The following is a 19,652-nucleotide window of genomic DNA, read 5'->3' as shown; positions in this document are numbered from 1 at the left end:
TCTTGTAGGTTGGGTATTTTTGATTCTACGATTGATTCCAGAGAGCTGAGACGCCGTGGACGACAATCCACATCGTCGTCTTCACAGTCGTCCCGTTCACGATCAGCAGCCCATGAGATAGAGCTTGCAGTGTTGCGTCAACAGGCAGAGTACCATCAATCAGTCTTGAGGGAACAATTGGAGTACCAGAGGCAACAATCTGAATACCAGAGACAACAAGCCGAGTACCAGAAGAAGAGGGACGAGTATTATGCAAGCCTCCAGGCCCAAAATCAAGCTCTTCTCTCGGTAAGTTGAAGTAACATTTTGTAGCTTATTTTGCAAAACACTTGATGTGTATCTTGTTTGTTCAACAATGACTTGTATATAATTTGTAGCAACTAGCCCAACAAGCGGGCGTCCCGATGCCGACATATGGGATGCCGCCTCCGGACTTTGCACTGCCAATGCCAATGTTGGCGCCTCCACCTCCGCCTCCGCCTACGTCACAATTCCCTATGGTATGTACACATATGCGTGTGTGACATGTTCATAGATGTCTTATGTGTTTAAATGAACAACTGAGTGGTTACTATTTCATGTGCTTGTGTTATAGGGATTTTAGACACCACCCGCTTCAGTTGCCGCACCTGGAGATGGGTCTGGGCAAGACGACACAACACATTCGTGGGTCAACAACCTATTCAACACGCAGAGTCCAGCCGGAGGAGGTGGCTACTCGAACCATCCAGACGATGGATATGATTGATGTGTCGTGATGTTTATTTATGAAACACTTTGCAACACTTGTTTGTGAGACACAATTTCAGTTTGCAACAACCGTCGAACCTATATGTTGATGTTAAATTTGTGAATGTTATTATTTATGTGAGAATATTTGTGATTGTGAATACTTATTAGAATGTGTATATTTGTGATTGTGAATGTGAATGTGTATATGTGCATGAATCTGTTTTTGTTTTGTAAATGTCAGATTTTTTAAAAAACAGAATTTTGTGTAAATTCTGTAATTTGTTATGTCCGACGGCCTAGTGGTAGCCGTCGGACATAAAGGGATGCTTATGTCCGACGGCATTAACTACCGTCAGACATAAGGGATGCTTATGTCCGACGGCCTAGTGGTAGCCGTCGGACTTAATCTTGTGGGGCCCACATTCCGACCGGTAAAACGGTTGGGATTTGTTATCTCCGACGGGCACACGCAGCCGTCGGAGATAGCTTATGTCCGACGGCTGCCGTCGAACATTGCACTATTTCCGACGAGTTATCTCCGACGGCTTAAAGCCGTCGGAGATAAGGCTTTGCCGTCGGAAATAATCTATTTCCGACGGTTAATTCCTTATGTCCGACGGTTTTGACCGTCGGACGTTTCTCTGTTTACTGTAGTGCGCGCGCACTTCACTAGTAGTATAAGTTCTGTGACAATCCCACCAAATCTAGACAATTACAGAGTTCAACTCTGAAAAAAAATTATGTAATGACGCTACATGGTCAGCGAATCAGGAAGTGAAGTTGAAGCTCCCAGAATCTTGCCGCCAACATCAGGAAAGCATTCTTGGTCTGGCAGTGGGCTGATCTTACCATCAGCCTCCACCTTAACTGGGTACTTGAGGAGGTGCCCTTGTAATGTACTCATTTCTTCTGCAGTATACCTTCGCCAGTTCTCTACAGCGATTTGATTCACAAACCTTACACACTCCAAACTCGAAGGATCCTTGAAGCGGTCATCGATCGTTCCAAGGTGCTCTGCCCACAGGGACGTTCTGTACCCGTATACCTGGAAGGGAAAATGATATGTAGGCATAGCTAGCTTAGAAATGGTAGCACTATTTATAAATATGGGGTTGTAGAATCACATAGGGGAGGGCGGATAAGTTACTAGCCATTAATAAGTAAATTTGGTACAAAGAAGTCAACCTGGCCGTCAGGATGTCCATTCTTTGTAGACCATGCATAATGAGGCTGGTATGCACCCATTGCAATTTCAGTATCTCTAGAACCAGCCAGGGATCTCTGGTTGATGTTTGCTGAACCCAGAATGACATATTCATCATCCACAATCATTCCTTTTGCATGAACATAGATCATGAACCGTCGATATTTTGTAGCTAAGCCCTACAGATTTTAAAAGAAAACGTATTGAATCAATGTGACTGCTTAGTAAATTTTTAACAAGAAAATGAATGGAGCTAGACTCCAGACAACATGACATGTCCACGGGTTCTTCAAAATAGAATGGCAAGAGCATAGTATCACATGAAAGGAAGATAATTGCATGGGAAAAGAATAGTGATTAGGGCTGTGGAATACATATGCATATATAGGCAAGGATGATCTCGGGTTGGTTTCTATAAGTATATAGTAGTATCCTTGCCTATCATAACTAACAATCAATCTAGAGAAACCCCAGCAGGTCAAGGCCCACCAGTTTGGCTAAAAAAACAGATGATGGCCCAAGGGCCTAGCCAAAGACTCTTTAGCCCAACAGCTTACTGCAAGAAGGCATTCTTTCCATGCCAATGTCTCCTTATGAACTTATATACCATTTTCTTATTTTTTTTAAAAAACTAAAAGTATTAATATATACATGAGAGTTGAGTAGATGATAAAAACATGACAAGCGGTTAGATAAGTTTTAGTAGCAAATAACCTAGACAATTTTTCTTTAAAAGAATAAGGAAAAATGCAACAACAGACTACCGCTGCACTTTTATCTGTAGATTTCTCTGATTCTAGGCTGCCATTAGATGGTGGTTCTTCCCGGTTTCCAAGACAAAAGAAGCTCAAGTAATCTTCAGGGCGCATGTCCTTATTGTCCATTGACTTGAGCTCATCTGTAATTATTGTATACATCATCTCCATTGTCTGGGCCTGTAACATGAAGAAAATCTTTTTTTAAACGAACCAGGCAGGAGAGCTGCGGATTATATTAATAAAGGAGAAGGATCCGGATCGGACAGAGCAACAAAACAACATGTGGTTGGATTCGGACACCAACACGCCAAACTCGCCGGTTGGATTGGGACATCAACCCGGCACAACACTCACCGCCTACAGAATGCACAAACATCCCCGATAACGGGAGCCCCTCACACACAACCCATCCAGAGTTATCGTTGCCGAGCTCGACCCAAGGGACAAGCAACTCCGACTCCGTAAAACGGGCCGCACATGGCCAAAGAAAACACGACAATGCCTACAACCAAACACACCAGCACAGAAGGAGAAAGATCACAGTGCGCCGTCGTTGCCAAGCCTCAACACACCCCACGTGAGACAGCTCCGATTATTCACCAATGAGCTTGAACCTCCGTCCTACCCCCAGTAGATGCACGACCCTTCGAAACAATCCAGTCCACGAAGAAGGGGGCTCGTCAGCTGTCATCGTTGCCGAGCCACAACCCCTGATGCAGCAACTTCGACTTCACCTTGCAAAGCCCCATCTTCACCCGCATACCAGACGCCGAGAATCAAAAGCAACCATCGAAGGCGAAGCTGAGGCCGAGACAAACTTCAATGTGACGCCTTCAGGAAGGGAGTGACGTCGGGGACAACACCGTCGCGAGTCCGAGATGGACCAGGCTTTCGCCCAAGGAAGAAAATGTTGGGGAATACGATGCCCCCAACAGGGGAAGCGGCGCCCACGAGCGTCACCGTCGCCGAGGCTCTCGCCCAAGAAGCCCCCAGCACCAACGTCAGGCCAAGAGCTACCGTCGTCGCCGTCCTCCATACCATATGCGTCACACAGGCACGTGCCAGAGCCGCACCCAGCAGCCGATGGCACTAGCACACACGGCCACCGAATCTAGATTTTGCCGAGCACCCTGCCACCTTGCGCCGTCCTGGCCACTGGCCGACACCACCCCTCACAAACGTGCGACCTCAAGCACCGCCACGCCGACGCCAGAGCGTCGAGCCACCACCATCGCAGCTTCACACAGCCGCACGCCGAGGCCACAAATGACGAACGTCGTCAGCCCCGACACCTGCCGATGTTGCCTCCATCATCTGCCAGCAGCCACAGGACGTGTGCCCCACCATCTCGGGCGCCACCCCTGCCCTAAGGCCACCAGATCTGGATGACAGGCCCCAAAACCGGCCTGCAAACGTCGTGGCCTCCGTGTTGAGCACAACCGCGAGGACCACCCTGGGCCGTCGCCAAGGCCACCGCCCGAACACTGCGGGCCGGTCGGTCGAAGGAGGTTGTCGCCCCCACCATAGCAGCAGTCAAGGATGTGAGGGGAGAGGTGGCAAAGAAGAGAGCGCCACCCCACATCACCTGCACAAACCCCAACCAACTGCCGCCACCACACCAACTGCCAGCTGCTGAGGCAGATCCGATAGACTGGGTCCAGATCTGGCCCCCGAGCACCGGATCCGACCGCCTGAGCCATAGGCCAGCGACCCCAGCCGCCGTCCCCTACACCTGCGCGGGCACCAATCGGCGCCGCCACAGCCGCAACAGCCACCCAGTCAACTCCACGCAGCAGCCACCTAGTCAACTCCACGCAGCCGCGCGAGGGATGGCTTGCCGGCTTGCTGCGGAGCGCGCCACCAACGCGAAGAAGAGAGCCTCGCCACCACCCTCCCTGCCGGCCGGATGGCCATGCCGGCGGCCAGCTGTAACGCCCTGAATTTGGGGTAGGATTTTTTCTTCTTTTCTCTCACCGAATTCGGGCGTTACTCTCTTTTCTCTTCCTGTTTCGCTCCTTCTTCCCAATTTCAAAACCAGTATAGTGACAGGTGTCCGTGTCATGTATAAACCAAAACCTAAGTGTCATGGGTGTTGCATCATGCCGAAGCGCATTTCTTTGTTGGATGTCGCGTGTTCGTCTCGTTCCGTCTCGGATTTCGATTCGCGATTGGAGCCCGTTTGAGGGTCGTGCGTGTCGTAGGTTTCGATCCGCGAAGTGGCTCGGCCCAACCCAACCCAACCCAGCCTAGCCCGGCCCGGCCCTGCGCGCCCCTGGCGCCCCTGGCGCCCCACACCCCCCATGCGCCCCTCCTCTCCTCCCTCTCTCATTTGGATTTCCCGCGCAGCAACCTCCCTCTCCCTCTTCCACCTCTCTCTTCCCGTGGTGCCCTAGGTTTTGGAGACGGTGATCGCCGGAGTTGGATCCCGAGGTGAGCTCCCCTCCCTTCTCCTCTCTCTCTCCCTCTCCCTCCTCTTCTCCCCCTGCGCGCGCCCTCTCTTCTTCCCCTGCGCGCGCGCCCCTGCCCTCCCTGCTCGTGCGGCGCGCGGCCCCGCCCCCTCCCCTGCCCGCGGCGGCGACCCCGCCCCCTCCCCTGCTCGCGCGCGGCGCGGCCCCGCCTCCCCTGGCGTGGCGGCCTTGCCCCGGCGCGGCGTCCCCGACCCCTGCGCGCGGCCTCGACCCCCTGCGCGCGGCGTCCCGGCCCTCGGCGTGGCTCGCGTGGCCTTGGCGTGGCCTCACGCTCCCCCGTTTACCCCTAACGCGTTCCCGCGTGCACAACCCCACGCGCGCGGTGATTATTCTTGGTTTTTAGTTAGTTTCAAACTCCGTTAGTTAGCGTGCTGTGTCACGCGCTTCGTCGCGCGACGAATTTATCTAATCTCAGATTCTATGAATGTGTTGCGTCGTGCGCTTCGTCGCATGATGATCCATTTTAATTTCAGGTTGTTTAATGTGTAACGTCGCGCGTGTATTCACGCGACGTTCCACTTTAGACTCAGTTCAGTTGATGTATGCCGTCGTGCGTTTCGTCGCGCGAAGCTTAACGTCTCTTTATAATTAATGCAAAGTGTCTTGTTGTGCGCTCGGTCGCGCGACGAGTCGTTGATTTCTTAATTCGATTTAGAGTGCTATGTCGCGCGTCTTGCCACGCGACAATCCTTTTAATTTATCTTCATCTGCTTATAATGATTAGACATGAAACATGACTTTACTTTATGCTAAACGTAGTGTCTACATTAATGCCTTTCAATTGAGCGAGTGGTTTAATTCATAATAATGTAATGTGATCGTTTCTCGACTGTCTTTTCCTCTTTCTCTCTTAACCGTAATTGCGAGCCCGCGTGGAACGTCTGTTTACTTACTGCATTCTATTGTATGGTGTACTGTTCTTTTGTATTAAATATGTGGATGTATGTATGTTTGCGCTCGCATAGAGAATGATCTGGTTAAGGAGCCCGAAGAACTCGCAGGAGAAGCCCCTGAGCAGCAGTCGGTTGGTGGATGCAAGTGTCCCTTGACCTATCTTTGTCCTATACATTCTTCAATTCACCTCCCGCATTACACATTTATACCTAAGGATTGACTAGCTTTTGTTATCCATGTCCTTGTTTACCTATTTGGGTTGGATTATTATTGCTTAGTCTTATGCTATTGCTCAACTCTAATCAATGAACATGATGAGAATTATCAATGATACGCTGTTTTCCCTTCTTTTATTATGATGTTATACTTGTGGTCTTCAAGGGGGCTCGAGCGGTTTCTCGAGTGCCTCTCCGTAAGGACCTGTTCGTTGGATGACCGCCCGGGAAAACAGTGCAACCATGAGTTTAGAATGGGGTGCCCTTAGCTGAATAATTAGAGGATCCGGGGTGTAGTTCGCTTAGCCGTCATGCCGTCAATGGGGCTCGATGTATGCGGCTCGCTCTGCCAAGTTTGGGTTCGCCCCTTGGGGAGGAGTGCAGTGCATTTAGGAAACCTAACGGGCGGTGTCGGCGTTTCGAGACCAGGGGGTCCCTGGGCCGACGAGTGAAATGTCGCTGCGTGCCCCAGCCCAGTTGGGTCGGCGCGAGGCCGAGCGCGAAGGGGGGAAGGAAGGCAGCCGGAGACGGGCGTGAGAGAGGTGGAAATCCCGCGGCCTTCGTGTTTGTCCCGCGCCCAGGTAGGGTGCGCTTGCAGTAGGGGGTTACAAGCGTCCACGCGGGAGGGGGAGCGAGCGGCCTCACGCGAGCGCCTGTCCTGTCCTCTTCCCCACGCGGCCAACCCTCTGTAAGAGGGCCCTGGTCCTTCCTTTTATAGGCGTAAGGAGAGGATCTAAGTGTACAATGGGGGGTGTAGCAGAGTGCTACGTGTCTAGCGGAGGAGAGCTAGTGCCCTAAGTACATGCCGTCGTGGCAGCCGGAGAGGTTTTGGCACCCGGTTCGTGTGGTGTCGTGGCCGTCGGAGGAGCGCTGGAGCCTGGCGGAAGGACAGCTGTCGGGGCTGTCGAGTCCTTGCTGACGTCCTCTTACTTCCGTAAGGGGGCTGAGAGCCGCCGTCGTCACAGAGCGTGCGGGGCGCCATCATTGCCTATCTGGCGGAGCGTGCCAGATGGGACGCCGGTCTTGTTCCCCGTAGCCTAAGTAAGCTTGGGGTAGGGTAATGATGGCGCCTCCTGTCGACGTGGTCGGTCCGCGCCCTAGGTTGGGCGATGTGGAGACTCCTCCGAGGTCGAGGTCGAGTCTGTCTTCCAGGGCCGTGGTCGAGTCCGAGCCCCTGGGTCGGGCGAGGTGGAGACCGTCGGCTGAGGCCAGGGCTGAGTCCGAGCCCTGGGGTCGGGCGAAGCGGAGTTCGTCGTCGTCTGGGGCTGAGCCCAAGTCCGAGCCCTGGGTCGGGCGGAGCGGAGTTCGCCGTCTTCTGGGGCTGAGCCCAAGTCCGAGCCCTGGGTCGGGCGGAGCAAAGTTCGCCGTCTTCCGGGGCTGAGCCCGAGTCCGAGCCCTGGGTCGGGCGGAGCGGAGTTCGTCGTCTTCCGGGGCTGAGCCCGAGTCCGAGCCCTGGGTCGGGCGAAGCGGAGCTTCCTATGGCGCCTGAGGTCGGGCCTGACTGCCTGTCAGCCTCACTCTGTCGAGTGGCACAGCAGTCGGAGCGACGCAGGCGGCGCTGTCCTTCTGTCAGGCCGGTCAGTGGAGCGGCGAAGTGACTGCGGTCACTTCGGCTCTGTCGACTGGAGGACGCGTGTCAGGATAAAGGTGTCAGGCCACCTTTGCATTAAATGCTCCTGCGATCTGGTCGGTTGGCGCGGCGATTTGGTCAGGGTGCTTCTTGGCGAAGACAGGGCCTCGGGCGAGCTGTAAGTATGTACTCGCTGGAAGGGGCCTCGGGCGAGACGGAAATCCTCTGGGGTCGGCTGCTCTTTTCCGAGGCTAGGCTCGGGCGAGGCATGATCGAGTCCCTCGAATGGACCGATCCCTGACTAAATCGCACCCATCAGGCCTTTGCAGCTTTATGCTGATGGGGGTTACCAGCTGAGAATTAGGAGACTTGAGGGTACCCCTAATTATGGTCCTCGACAGTAGCCCCCGAGCCTCGAAGGGAGTGTTAGCACTCACTTGGAGGCTTTCGTCGCACTTTTTTTGCAAGGGGACCAGCCTTTCCCGGTTGCGTTTTGTTCCGGTGGGTGCGCGCGAGCGCACCCGCCGGGTGTAGCCCCCGAGGCCTCGGAGGAGTGGTTTGACTCCTCCGAGGTCTTAATGCCTCGCGTAATGCTTCGGCTGGTCTGGTCGTTCCCTCATGCGAGCTGGCCGTAGCCCGGGTGCACGGTCGGGTTCCAAGTTCTCGGGCTAGTATGTTGACGCTGTCAACGGTTTGGCCGGAGCCGGGTTTGTGAGAGCAGCCCCCGAGCCTTTGCATAGGGCGAGAGGACGATCAGGGATAGACTCGACTTTTTTACATACGCCCCTGCGTCGCCTTTCCGCAAGGAGGAGGGGGGAAAGCGCCATGTTGCCCTCGGTGGGCGCCGAACATGGTGTCTCCGGTGAGCTGCTGGCGGGTAATCCGAGCGGACGTCCGTGCCCCATTTGTTAGGGGTCGGCTAGAGGCCCAGAGGCACGCCCAAAAGTACCTGCGGGTGATCTGCCGGACCCGGTCCCCTGTCGACGGGGTCCGAGGGCTCGATGCCTCCCTCTGATGGGATTCCGTTACAAGATCGTTCCCATTGGTCTCGGAAATGTCCTAGGGTACCTCGGGAGCGTAGCCCGAGCCTTGGTTATGTATCGAACGTACCCATGGTCATCCCTCGCTCTGTGTCTGAGGCGGCTGTGAACCCTTCGAGGGCCAGCCTACGAACCCCTGATCAGTAGTGGGCGCGGAGCCCGAGTGGCCTGAGGCAGCCATTGAACCCTTCCGAGGGGCCGGCCTTCGAACCTCTGACCAGTAGTGGGTGTGGAGCCCACGTGCTCTGAGGCGGCTGTTGAACCCCTCCGAGGGGCCAGCCTTCGAACCTCTAATCAGTAGGGAGGCTCAGAGCCTGTTTCCTTCACGGAGAAGGGTCCTTTTCGGGGTATCCCCCTTTCCCGGTCCCTGTTGTAAAAGAGAGAAAGAGGAAAAGAAAAAGGACACGAAATCGAATGACACAGCGTACCTTTTTTGACGCGGTCATTATGGCGAAGGCGAAGCGTCGCTCGCTTCCCCTGCCAGAGACGCCGCCTGTCCCGCCGCGGAGTTAATGCGACGGGGCGAGTGGTTCGCGGGGCGGCCGTTGCGCGTGCGCGAGCCGTTCGAGGAACGGAACACGGGCGCGTCATCTTCACGCCGTGAGAGAGGGCTCTCTCACTGCCCCAGGATGGGACGTGAGCTTGGCTGACGACGTGGCCACCGCTCCCGCCCGCCTGCCACCACCATCACTGCCGGCCCGTTTTTGGCCGCATTGACCGTCGCGCCTGGCTGGCACTGCTGGGTCGTACGCAGGGTTGCCTCGAGTCGCGGTACTGGTTCCGCAGTCGAGGAGGCGTGGCAGTGGTGCGAGTGGCGGTGCAGTTGCTTGCACGTAGCGACCGGCGCGCCGGTTGCATGACGAGTGGGCGTGAGCTTCCATGCTGGGCGCGTTGGAAGTCGGAGAGGTGCGCCCACTTGGCGCGGTTGCATGCCGCCTGCATGGCTGCCCGCCCTTTCGCCCGCTGGTCTGGGCAAAAGTGGAGAACTGCTTGTAACCGCTGGGCGGTTGCATGCACCGCGCGCGGCGGTTTGGCTTCTTCTGCCCTGGGACGACTTGCATGACGTGTGGGACCCAGCCCCCGCGCCGTAGGGGGAGGACCTTGGAGCGTGTTGGAGAAAACTCAGCCCACGACAGCTGGGGACGCAAGTAGGGAGAGTCGCCTTTAAAAGGAGGGTGACCCCCTTGAAAGGCGACCATGTCTTCGCGCTCCCTTATGCATCGTGTCTTTCCACCTTCCAAGCCCCCGGATGGGGGATGCCCGCAGTCCTTTCGCCTTGTCGTTGGAGGAACGCAACTCCATGGGAGTCGGTACCTTTCAGCCATCGTTCGGCTTCAAGGATTTCATCATGCAGCCTGGCTGCACCCCTCCGCCAGCGGTCACCCAAGACGGTGACCACCAGCCCCTGGATGGGGAGAAGCAAGCCGGGCTGTGATCTCGGTCCCACCCTCAGCTTCAAGGATGTTCATCATCCTTGCTGGGGCGAAGAGCGAGGCGAGCCGGGGCTCTACCTCCCACGCGGGTCAGCTGGCCACCTCCTCTTCCAGCTTCTGGTGGTGGAAACCATCCTCCAGCTCTGCGGAGGAGGCGTCCTCCAGCCATGCCGGGGAAGGCGAACTGTTGCTGCCCAGCTAGGATGCAACATTCCGCCCTCTTCCTCGCTTTCGTGGCGAGGACGGGAGCGAGGACCTGCCGGTGCGCTTTGGAGCGGCCCGCTCTTTGGCTTTGATGGCTGGTTCGCATCCCTTGAGCGGGAATGCGAACGAGAGCCTTCCGGTGGCCGCGTCCGTCCTGGGACCATGGCTGCTGCTGCAGAGGTCGCTGGCGAGCCACCCGGAACTCGTCGCCCCGCAGGCTCCCCGGTGTGGAGGTTGTTCATACCCGCGGGGACGGAACCGGAGTTCCGTTTGTAATGGCACCTTGAATGCCAGTGTTTTTGTTCATTGTGGCTGTCGAGGCCTGAACATGTATGTATTTTTGGCACGGAGCCGTGTTTTTTCCTCATTTTCGAGCACTAAGACTCGCCTGTTGGTTGTCTGAACCACTTCACCAAGCGTGAGTCGCCCCGTGCAAAGGTGACGAGTGAGGTATCCGTATCCCGGAGGTGTAGGAGTCCCTCGGCTCGGTCGGCCTTGCTGTCCGAGGCTTCTCTTGCTTAGTTAAAGGAACCCCTGGGCCGCTCTTCGACGAGCCGAAGCCAGGGGTAGCGGTGTCAGCACGGACAGAGGCAGAGTTGGCTCGAAAAGAAGACTTGGTCGGCCGGAGCCTGGTCGGGTCGTCCGTTAGCGGGACCAACGCCGGAGTTGATCTGCCGAGGCCTCGGGCCAGGCTGATGTCTTCGGGGGACAGCTGGCCGAGGCCTCGGGGTGATCAGCCGAGCCGCCTGCTCGAGCCGGATTCTTGGAGGAGACCCGGGCGGCGATGGCCCGGGCGTGACGATGAAGTCGTCCTTCAGAGTGGAGACCCTCGGACCGTGTCGCCGTCGGAGGCTAGGTCGGACCTCGTCGAAGGTGTAGTTGACGCCGAGGGTGCTGCTGCTCCCTTCAACCGTCAAGATCCGAGCCTGCAGGATCGGATTATCTTGTAGCGTGTGTTTTCTGCGACCGCCGAGGCCCAAACACACCCTCATCGTGTTGTAAAGCTGCGTTTCTTTTCCTCTTGTTTCGAGTATCTAGACTTTTTCGTCGGTAACAGAATTGTCTGTGCGAGCGAGAGTTGCTTCTCACGGAAGGTGATGAGTGAGGTATCCGTATCCCGGAGGCGTAGGAATCCCTCGGCTCGGTCGGCCTTGCCGCTTACGCGCACTCTTACCCGTCCATAGGGTTCTGTCACCGACGCAGTCGAGAAGGCTCGAAGAATCGCTTCGGCAGAGGATCTTTCGAACGTGAAGACTTGTTCGGTCCGCGGAATCACTTATCCGAACGTGAGTTACTTATCGCAGAAGGTGATGAGTGAGGTATCCGTATCCCGGAGGCGTAGGAGTCCCTCGGCTCGGTCAGCCTTGGCTGCTTACGTGTACTCCGTCGTTTTCAGGATCCACTTTCGAAGTAGTCGAAAAGCACGAAAGACATTCTGGCAGAAAGGATCTTTTTTCGAGGAAAATTTCGACGCGGAGGGGGTTCCCCCCTTTTAGCCCCCGAGGGAGGGTCGGGCTTTGCCGAGGCAAGGCTGACCCTTCCTTGATGACTAAACTTTGCATGGAAGCGAGGTATATGAACAACTTGAAAACATCTTAAGGGTAGAAGCGACGTAGCTGTTGGATGTTCCAAGCATTGCTGTAGACCTCGCCTTGACTGTTGGCCAGCTTGTACGTTCCGGGCTTCAGAACTTTGGCGATGACGAACGGCCCTTCCCAGGGAGGCATGAGCTTGTGCTGCCCTCGGGCGTCCTATCGTAGCCGAAGCACCAGGTCGCCCACCTGGAGGTCTCGGGACCGGACCCCTCGGGCGTGGTAGCGTCGCAGGGACTGCTGGTACCGCGCCGAGTGTAGTAAGGCCTTGTCCCGAGCCTCTTCCAGCTGGTCCAGCGAGTCTTCTCGATTAGCTTGGTTGCTTTGGTTAGCATAGGCCCTCGTCCTCGGGGAACCGTATTCTAAGTCTGTGGGCAAGATGGCCTCGGCCCCATAGACTAGAAAGAACGGCGTGAAGCCCGTGGCTCGGCTCGGTGTCGTCCTCAGACTCCATACCACCGAGGGGAGTTCCTTCATCCATCGCTTGCTGAACTTGTTGAGGTCGTTGTAGATCCGAGGCTTGAGTCCTTGTAGAATCATGCCGTTGGCGCGCTCTACTTGCCCATTCGTCATGGGGTGAGCCACGGCGGCCCAGTCCACCCGGATGTGGTGATCCTCGCAGAAGTCCAGGAACTTCCTGTCGGTAAACTGGGTGCCGTTGTCGGTGATGATGGAGTTCGGGACCCCGAAGTGATGGATGATGTTGGTGAAGAACGCCACCGCCTGCTCGGACCTGATGCTGTTTAGGGGTCGGACCTCGATCCACTTGGAGAATTTGTCGATGGCGACCAATAGGTGCGTGTAGCCCACGGGTGCCTTCTGCAAGGGGCCGACGAGGTCCAGACCCCACACAGCAAAAGGCCAGGTGATGGGTATGGTCTGCAGGGCCTGAGCAGGCAGGTGGGTCTGCCTTGCGTAGAACTGACACCCTTCGCAGGTGCGGACGATTCTAGTGGCGTCAGCCACCGCCGTCGGCCAGTAGAAACCTTGCCGGAAAGCATTTCCGACAAGGGCTCGAGGTGCTGCGTGGTGGCCGCAAGCCCCCGAGTGTATTTCTCGTAGGAGTTCCTGACCTTCGGCGATGGAAATGCATCGCTGGAGGATGCCCGAGGGGCTGCGGTGGTAGAGCTCCTTCCCATCTCCCAGCAAGACGAACGACTTGGCGCGTCGCGCCAACCGTCGAGCCTCGGCTCGGTCGAGGGGTAGCTCTCCTCGGTGGAGATATTTCAGGTACGGGGTCTGCCAGTTTTGATTAGGCGTGACCCCGCTTCGCTCCTCCTCGACACGCAGTGTCTCGCCCTCGGGGGCCGAGGGTACCTCGGGCTGAACCGAGGATGCCTCGGGCCGAGCCGAGGGTGTCTCAGACTGAGCCGAGGGTACCTCGGGCTGGGCCGAGGGTGCCTCGGGCTCGGGCGTGTCGTCGATCTTGATGGAGGGTTGATGCAGGTCTCGAGAGAAGACGTCCGGAGGAACCGTTGTTCGCCTCGAGGCTATTTTAGCCAGCTCGTCCGCAGTCTCGTTGTAGCGCCGGGCGATGTGGTTGAGCTCGAGCCCGTAGAACTTGTCTTCCAGGCGCCGAACCTCATCGCAGTAGGCCTCCATCTTCGGGTCGCGGTAGTGGGAGTTCTTCATGACTTGGTCGATGACGAGCTGCGAGTCACCGCGAGCGTCGAGGCGTCGGACCCCTAACTCGATGGCGATGCGCAACCCGTTGACCAGGGCCTTGTACTCAACCACATTGTTGGACGCCGGGAAGTGGAGGCGTAGCACGTAGCGTAGATGCTTTATGAGGGGCGAGATGAAGAGCAGGCCTGCGCCCGCTCCTGTCTTCATCAGTGACCCGTCGAAGAACATGGTCCAGAGTTCCGGCTGGATCGGATCTGTTGGTAGCTGGGTGTCGACCCATTCAGCCACGAAGTCCGCCAAGACCTAGGACATGATGGCCTTCCGAGGGGCGAACGAGATTGTTTCGCCCATAATTTCCACCGCCCACTTTGCGATCCTACCTGAGGCCTCTCGGCACTGGATGATCTCCCCCAGTGGGAAGGATGACACCACAGTTACCGGATGAGACTCGAAGTAGTGTCGCAACTTCCGCCGCGTCAGGATCACCGCGTACAGCAGCTTCTGAACTTGTGGGTAGCGGATCTTGGTTTCGGACAGTACCTCGCTGATGAAGTAGACTGGCCTCTGAACGGGCAATGCATGCCCCTCTTCTCGTCTCTCGACCACAATCGCGGCGCTAACCACCTGAGTGGTCGCGGCGACGTAGATCAAGAGGGCTTCTCCGGCAGCGGGGGGGGGGGGGGGCACCAAGATGGGCGCGTTCGTGAGGAGCGCCTTCAGGTTCTCGAGGGCTTCCTCGGCCTTAGGGGTCCAAGTGAAGCACTCGGCCTTCCTTAAGAGGCAGTACAGAGGCAGGCCTCTTTCGCCGAGGCGCGAGATGAAGCGGCTCAGAGCCGCAAGACATCCCATGACTCTCTGTACGCCTTTCAAGTCCTTGATGGGCCCCATGCTGGTGATGGCTGCTATCTTCTCCGGGTTGGCTTCGATGCCCCGCTCGGAGACGATGAACCCGAAGAGCATGCCTCGGGGCACCCCGAAGACACACTTTTCAGGATTGAGCTTCACGCCTTTCGCCTTGAGACACCGAAATGTCACTTCAAGGTCGGAAAGGAGGTCGGAGGCTTTCCTCGTCTTGACTACGATGTCATCGACGTAGGCCTCGACCGTTCGGCCAATGTGTTCGCCGAACACATGGTTCATGCACCGCTGGTACATCGCGCCCGCATTCCTCAAGCCGAACGGCATGGTGACATAGCAGTACATGCCGAAGGGTGTGATGAAAGAAGTCGCGAGCTGGTCGGACTCTTTCATCCTGATTTGGTGGTACCCTGAATAGGCATCGAGGAAAGACAGGGTTTCGCACCTAGCAGTGGAATCCACGATTTGATCGATGCGAGGCAGAGGGTAGGGAACCTTCGGACATGCTTTGTTTAGACCAGTGTAGTCTACACACATCCGCCATTTCCCTCCTTTCTTTCTCACGAGCATAGGGTTGGCAAGCCATTCGGGATGGAATACCTCTTTGATGAACCCTGCCGCCATTAGCTTGTGGATCTCCTCGCCAATGGCTCTGCGCTTTTCTTCGTCGAATCGGCGCAGAGCCTGCTTGACGGGTCGGGCTCCAGCTCGGATATCCAGCGAGTGCTCGGCGACATCCCTCGGTATGCCGGGCATGTCCGAGGGACTCCACGCGAAAACGTTGGCGTTTGCACGGAGAAAGTCGACGAGCACTGCTTCCTATTTGGGATCGAGCTCGGAGCCGATCCGGATCTGCTTGGAGGCGTCGCTGCTGGGGTCGAGGGGGACGGACTTAACCGTCTCCGCTGGCTCGAAGTTGCCGGCGTGACGCTTCACGTCTGGCACCTCCTTAGAGAGGCTTTCCAGGTCGGCGATGAGGGCCTCGGACTCGGCGAGGGCCTCGGCGTACTCCACGCACTCCACGTCGCATTCGAACGAGTGTTTGTACGTGGGGCCGACGGCGATGACCCCGTTGGGGCCCGGCATCTTGAGCTTGAGGTAGGTGTAGTTGGGGACGGTCACGAACTTCGCGTAGCATGGCCTCCCCAGTACCGCGTGGTAGGTTCCTCGGAACCCGACCACCTCGAATGTAAGGGTCTCCCTTAGGAAGTTGGAGGGCGTTCCGAAGCAGACGGGAAGGTCGAGTTGTCCAAGGGGCTGGACGCGCTTCCCGGGGATGATCCCGTGGAAAGGCGCAGTGCCTGCCCGGACCGAGGACAGATCGACACGCAGGAGCCCGAGGGTCTCGGCGTAGATGATGTTGAGGCTGCTGCCTCCGTCCATGAGGACCTTGGTGAGCCTGACGTCGCCGATGACGGGGTCGACAACGAGCGGGTATTTCCCCGGGCTCGGCACGTGATCGGGGTGGTCGGCTTGGTCGAAGGTGATGGGCTTGTCGGACCAGTCTAGGTAGACTGGCGCCGCCACCTTCACCGAACAGACCTCCCGACGCTCTTGCTTGCGGTGCCGAGCCGAGGCGTTCGCCGCTTGCCCACCGTATATCATGAAGCAGTCGCGGACCTCGGGGAACTCTCCTGCCTGGTGATCTTCCTTCTTGTCGTCGTTGCGAGCCCTGCCACCCTGGGGCTACTTGTCCTTCCGGAAGATAGCCTCAACCGCCTCCTGGCCAGAGGCGAACTTGGTGGCGATGTCCATCAGCTCGCTCGCCCTGGTGGGGGTCTTGCGACCCAGCTTGCTCACCAGGTCGCGGCAGGTGGTGCCGGCGAGGAACGCGCCGATGACATCTGAATCGGTGATGTTGGGCAGCTCGGTGCGCTGCTTCGAGAATCGCCGGATGTAGTCCCGGAGAGACTCTCCCGGCTGCTGTCGGCAGCTTCGGAGGTCCCAGGAGTTTCCAGGGCGTACGTACGTGCCCTGGAAATTGTCGGCGAAGGCTTGGACCATGTCGTCCCAGTTGGAGATCTGCCCCGGAGGCAGGTGCTCCAACTAGGCGCGAGCGGTGTTGGAGAGGAATAGGGGGAGGTTGCAGATGATGAGGTTGTCGTCGTTCGTTCCACCCAGTTGGCAGGCCAGCCGGTAGTCCACGAGCCACAGTTCCAGTCTCGTCTCCCCCGAGTACTTTGTGATAGTAGTCGGGGGTCGGAACCGGGTCGGGAACGGCGCCCGTCGTATGGCATGGCTGAAGGCCTGCGGACCGGGTGGTCCGGGCGAGGGACTCCGATCCTCCCCGCTGTCGTAGCGTCCTCCACGCCTGGGGTGGTAGCCTCGGCGCACCCTCTCGTCGAGGTGGGCCCGACGGTCACGGTGATGGTGCTCATTGCCGAGGCGACCCGGGGCCGCAGGCGCTGTGTTGCGCGTGCGCCCGGTGTGGACCGAGGCTTCCCGCATGAATCGGGAAGTCGCGGCACGATGTTCCGAGGGGTACCCCTGCCTCCGGGAGGCGGAGCTCTCGGCCCGTCGGACCGCGGCGCCCTCCAGGAGATTCTTGAGCTCTCCCTGGATTCGCCGCCCCTCGGTGGTTGATGGCTCTGGCATCGCGCGGAGAAGCATTGCCGCTGCAGCCAGGTTCAGGCCGACCCCACTGGAAGCGGGCGGCAGCCTTACCCTGACATCGTCGGCGATGCGGTGCTGGATACCCTGAGGTAGATGACGCATTTCTCCGGCCGGAGGTTGGCCCACCCATTCCTGCCCGACGTCCCGGCGGATCGGCTCAAGTGCCCCTGCTCCCTCGTCGAGCCTGGCCTGCACCCCGCGGATTTGCTCGAGCTGTGGGTCATGACCCCCCGCCGGAACGGGGACCACAGCTAGCTCCCGTAGGATGTCAACGCGTGGCACAGGCCTAGGGAGATCACCGTTCTCCGGCATACCGAGATGGTTGTCTTCGGAGGGACCCCTAGATCCACGTGGAAACATTCACGACTTGGGCCGCAGTCCTCGTCGCCGAGGCTGCGGCTACCGTCGGAACAGTCGGAAAGGCAGTAGTCGCATGCGGTCATGAAGTCCCGCATGGCACTGGGGTTGCCAAGTCCAGAGAAATCCCAATAGAAGTCAGGCTCGTCATCTTCCTCGGACCCCGAGGGCCCGTAGGTCGAGACGTCCGTCAGCCGGTCCCAGGGTGACCGCATACGATACCCCAGAGGGTTTGGACTCGCCTCTACGAGAGCGTCCGCCAAAGCGAAGCCGCTTGGCGGGTCGAGGCTGAATCCAAGGGGCGTGAGATGGGAATCGGTCGGTACCTCTTGGTCGATGGGCGGTGATGGAGTCACGTCAAGGACTGACTGCACCGTCGTCTAAGGTACGAGGGTGACGCCCAGCAAGCCTTTCGCAAGCGTGCTGGCGTCGTCGGTTTGCTCGGAATTGGCGTATCGCGGGGAGACGGCGCTCGTCTTCGTCTCAAACGCGAGGTCGATGCCCGACGCGCCCCCTGTTGGGGCGCCGGCGCCGTTGACCTGCTCGACAGCCGACGGGGGGCCGCCTCCTGCTTGGCCTTGGTTGCCCCGCCTCCTCCTCCGTCGGCGGGGGAGAGGGCGGGGTGAGCTTGAATGTTGTTCTTCCACCACACGGGGAAGACGTCGTCGATTCCGCCGCCGGCGGGCGGGCTGTCGGCCGCCATTGTCGTTGTCGCACGGCGGAGGAAGGAGTATCATGTCGTAGCTGCCGTCGAGGGACATGAACTCAAGACTCCCGAAACGGAGCACCGTCCCGGGCTGGAAAGGTTGCTGGAGACTGCCCATCTGGAGCTTGACGGGAAGCTGTTCGTCAACACGCAGCAGGCCCCTACCTGACGCGCCAACTGTCGGCGTTTCGAGACCGGGGGGTCCCTGGGCCGACGAGTGAAATGTCGCCGCATGGCCCAGCCCAGATGGGTCGGCGCGAGGCCGAGCGTGAAGGGGGGAAGGAAGGCAGCCGGAGACGGGAGTGAGAGAGGTGGAAATCCCGCGGCCTTCGTGTTCGTCCCGCGCCCAGGTCGGGTGCGCTTGCAGTAGGGGGTTACAAGCGTCCACGCGGGAGGGGGAGCGAGCGGCCTCACGCGAGCGCCTGTCCCGTCCTCTTCCCTGTGCGGCCAACCCTCTGTAAGAGGGCCCTGGTCCTTCCTTTTATAGGCATAAGGAGAGGATCCAGGTGTACAATGGGGGGTGTAGCAGAGTGCTACGTGTCTAGCGGAGGAGAGCTAGCGCCCTAAGTACATGCCGTCGTGGCAGCCGGAGAGGTTTTGGCATCCGGTTCGTGTGGTGTCGTGGCCGTCGGAGGAGCGCTGGAGCCTGGCGGAAGGACAGCTGTCGGGGCTGTCGAGTCCTTGCTGACGTCCTCTTGCTTCCGTAAGGGGGCTGAGAGCCACCGTCGTCATAGAGCATGCGAGGCGCCATCATTGCCTATCTGGCGGAGCGAGCCAGATGGGACACCAGTCTTGTTCCCCGTAGCCTGAGTCAGCTTGGGGTAGGGTAATGATGGCGCCTCCTGTCGACGTGGTCGGTCCGCGCCCTAGGTTGGGCGATGTGGAGGCTCCTCCGAGGTCGAGGTCGAGTCTGTCTTCCGTGGCCGTGGTCGAGTCCGAGCCCCTGGGTTGGGCGAGGTGGAGACCGTCGACTGAGGCCAGGGCTGAGTCCGAGCCCTGGGGTCGGGCAAAGCAGAGTTCGTCGTCGTCTGGGGCTGAGCCCAAGTCTGAGCCCTGGGTCGGGCAGAGCGGAGTTCGCCGTCTTCTGGGGCTGAGCCCAAGTCCGAGCCCTGGGTCGGGCGGAGCGGAGTTCACCGTCTTCTAGGGCTGAGCCCAAGTCCGAGCCCTAGGTCGGGCGGAGCGGAGTTCGCCGTCTTCCGGGGCTGAGCCCGAGTCTGAGCCCTGGGTCGGGTGGAGCGGAGTTCGTCGTCTTCCGGGGCTGAGCCCGAGTCCGAGCCCTGGGTCGGGCGAAGCAGAGCTTCCTATGGTGCCTGAGGTCGGGCCTGATTGCCTGTCAGCCTCACTCTGTCGAGTGGCACAGCAGTCGGAGCGGCGCAGGCGGC

At 58.4% G+C, this 19,652-nt stretch overlaps 1 protein-coding gene across 1 annotated transcript in view; it reads right to left on the bottom strand.

Annotated features, from left to right (window-relative positions):
• Positions 1 to 1,381: 1,381 nt before the first annotated feature.
• The window catches only part of LOC103647630 (phospholipase D delta), a 49,170-nt gene continuing 30,899 nt past the window's right edge, over positions 1,382 to 19,652 (bottom strand). The window contains exons 3-5 of the mRNA XM_020549377.3: positions 2,701 to 2,871; positions 1,918 to 2,115; positions 1,382 to 1,777 (exon numbers count right to left, since the gene is read on the bottom strand). Of these exons, the coding sequence (XP_020404966.1) occupies positions 1,484 to 1,777; positions 1,918 to 2,115; positions 2,701 to 2,871 (663 nt within the window). The 3' untranslated portion in view covers positions 1,382 to 1,483. The remainder of the gene's footprint in view (positions 1,778 to 1,917; positions 2,116 to 2,700; positions 2,872 to 19,652) is intronic.

The sequence above is a fragment of the Zea mays genome, chromosome 2 (genome assembly GCF_902167145.1).
Source record: "Zea mays cultivar B73 chromosome 2, Zm-B73-REFERENCE-NAM-5.0, whole genome shotgun sequence".
In the NCBI taxonomy this organism is placed as follows: domain Eukaryota; kingdom Viridiplantae; phylum Streptophyta; class Magnoliopsida; order Poales; family Poaceae; genus Zea; species Zea mays.
Note: the sequence above shows the minus strand (reverse complement) of the source record. Positions and strands in the feature narration are given on the sequence as shown.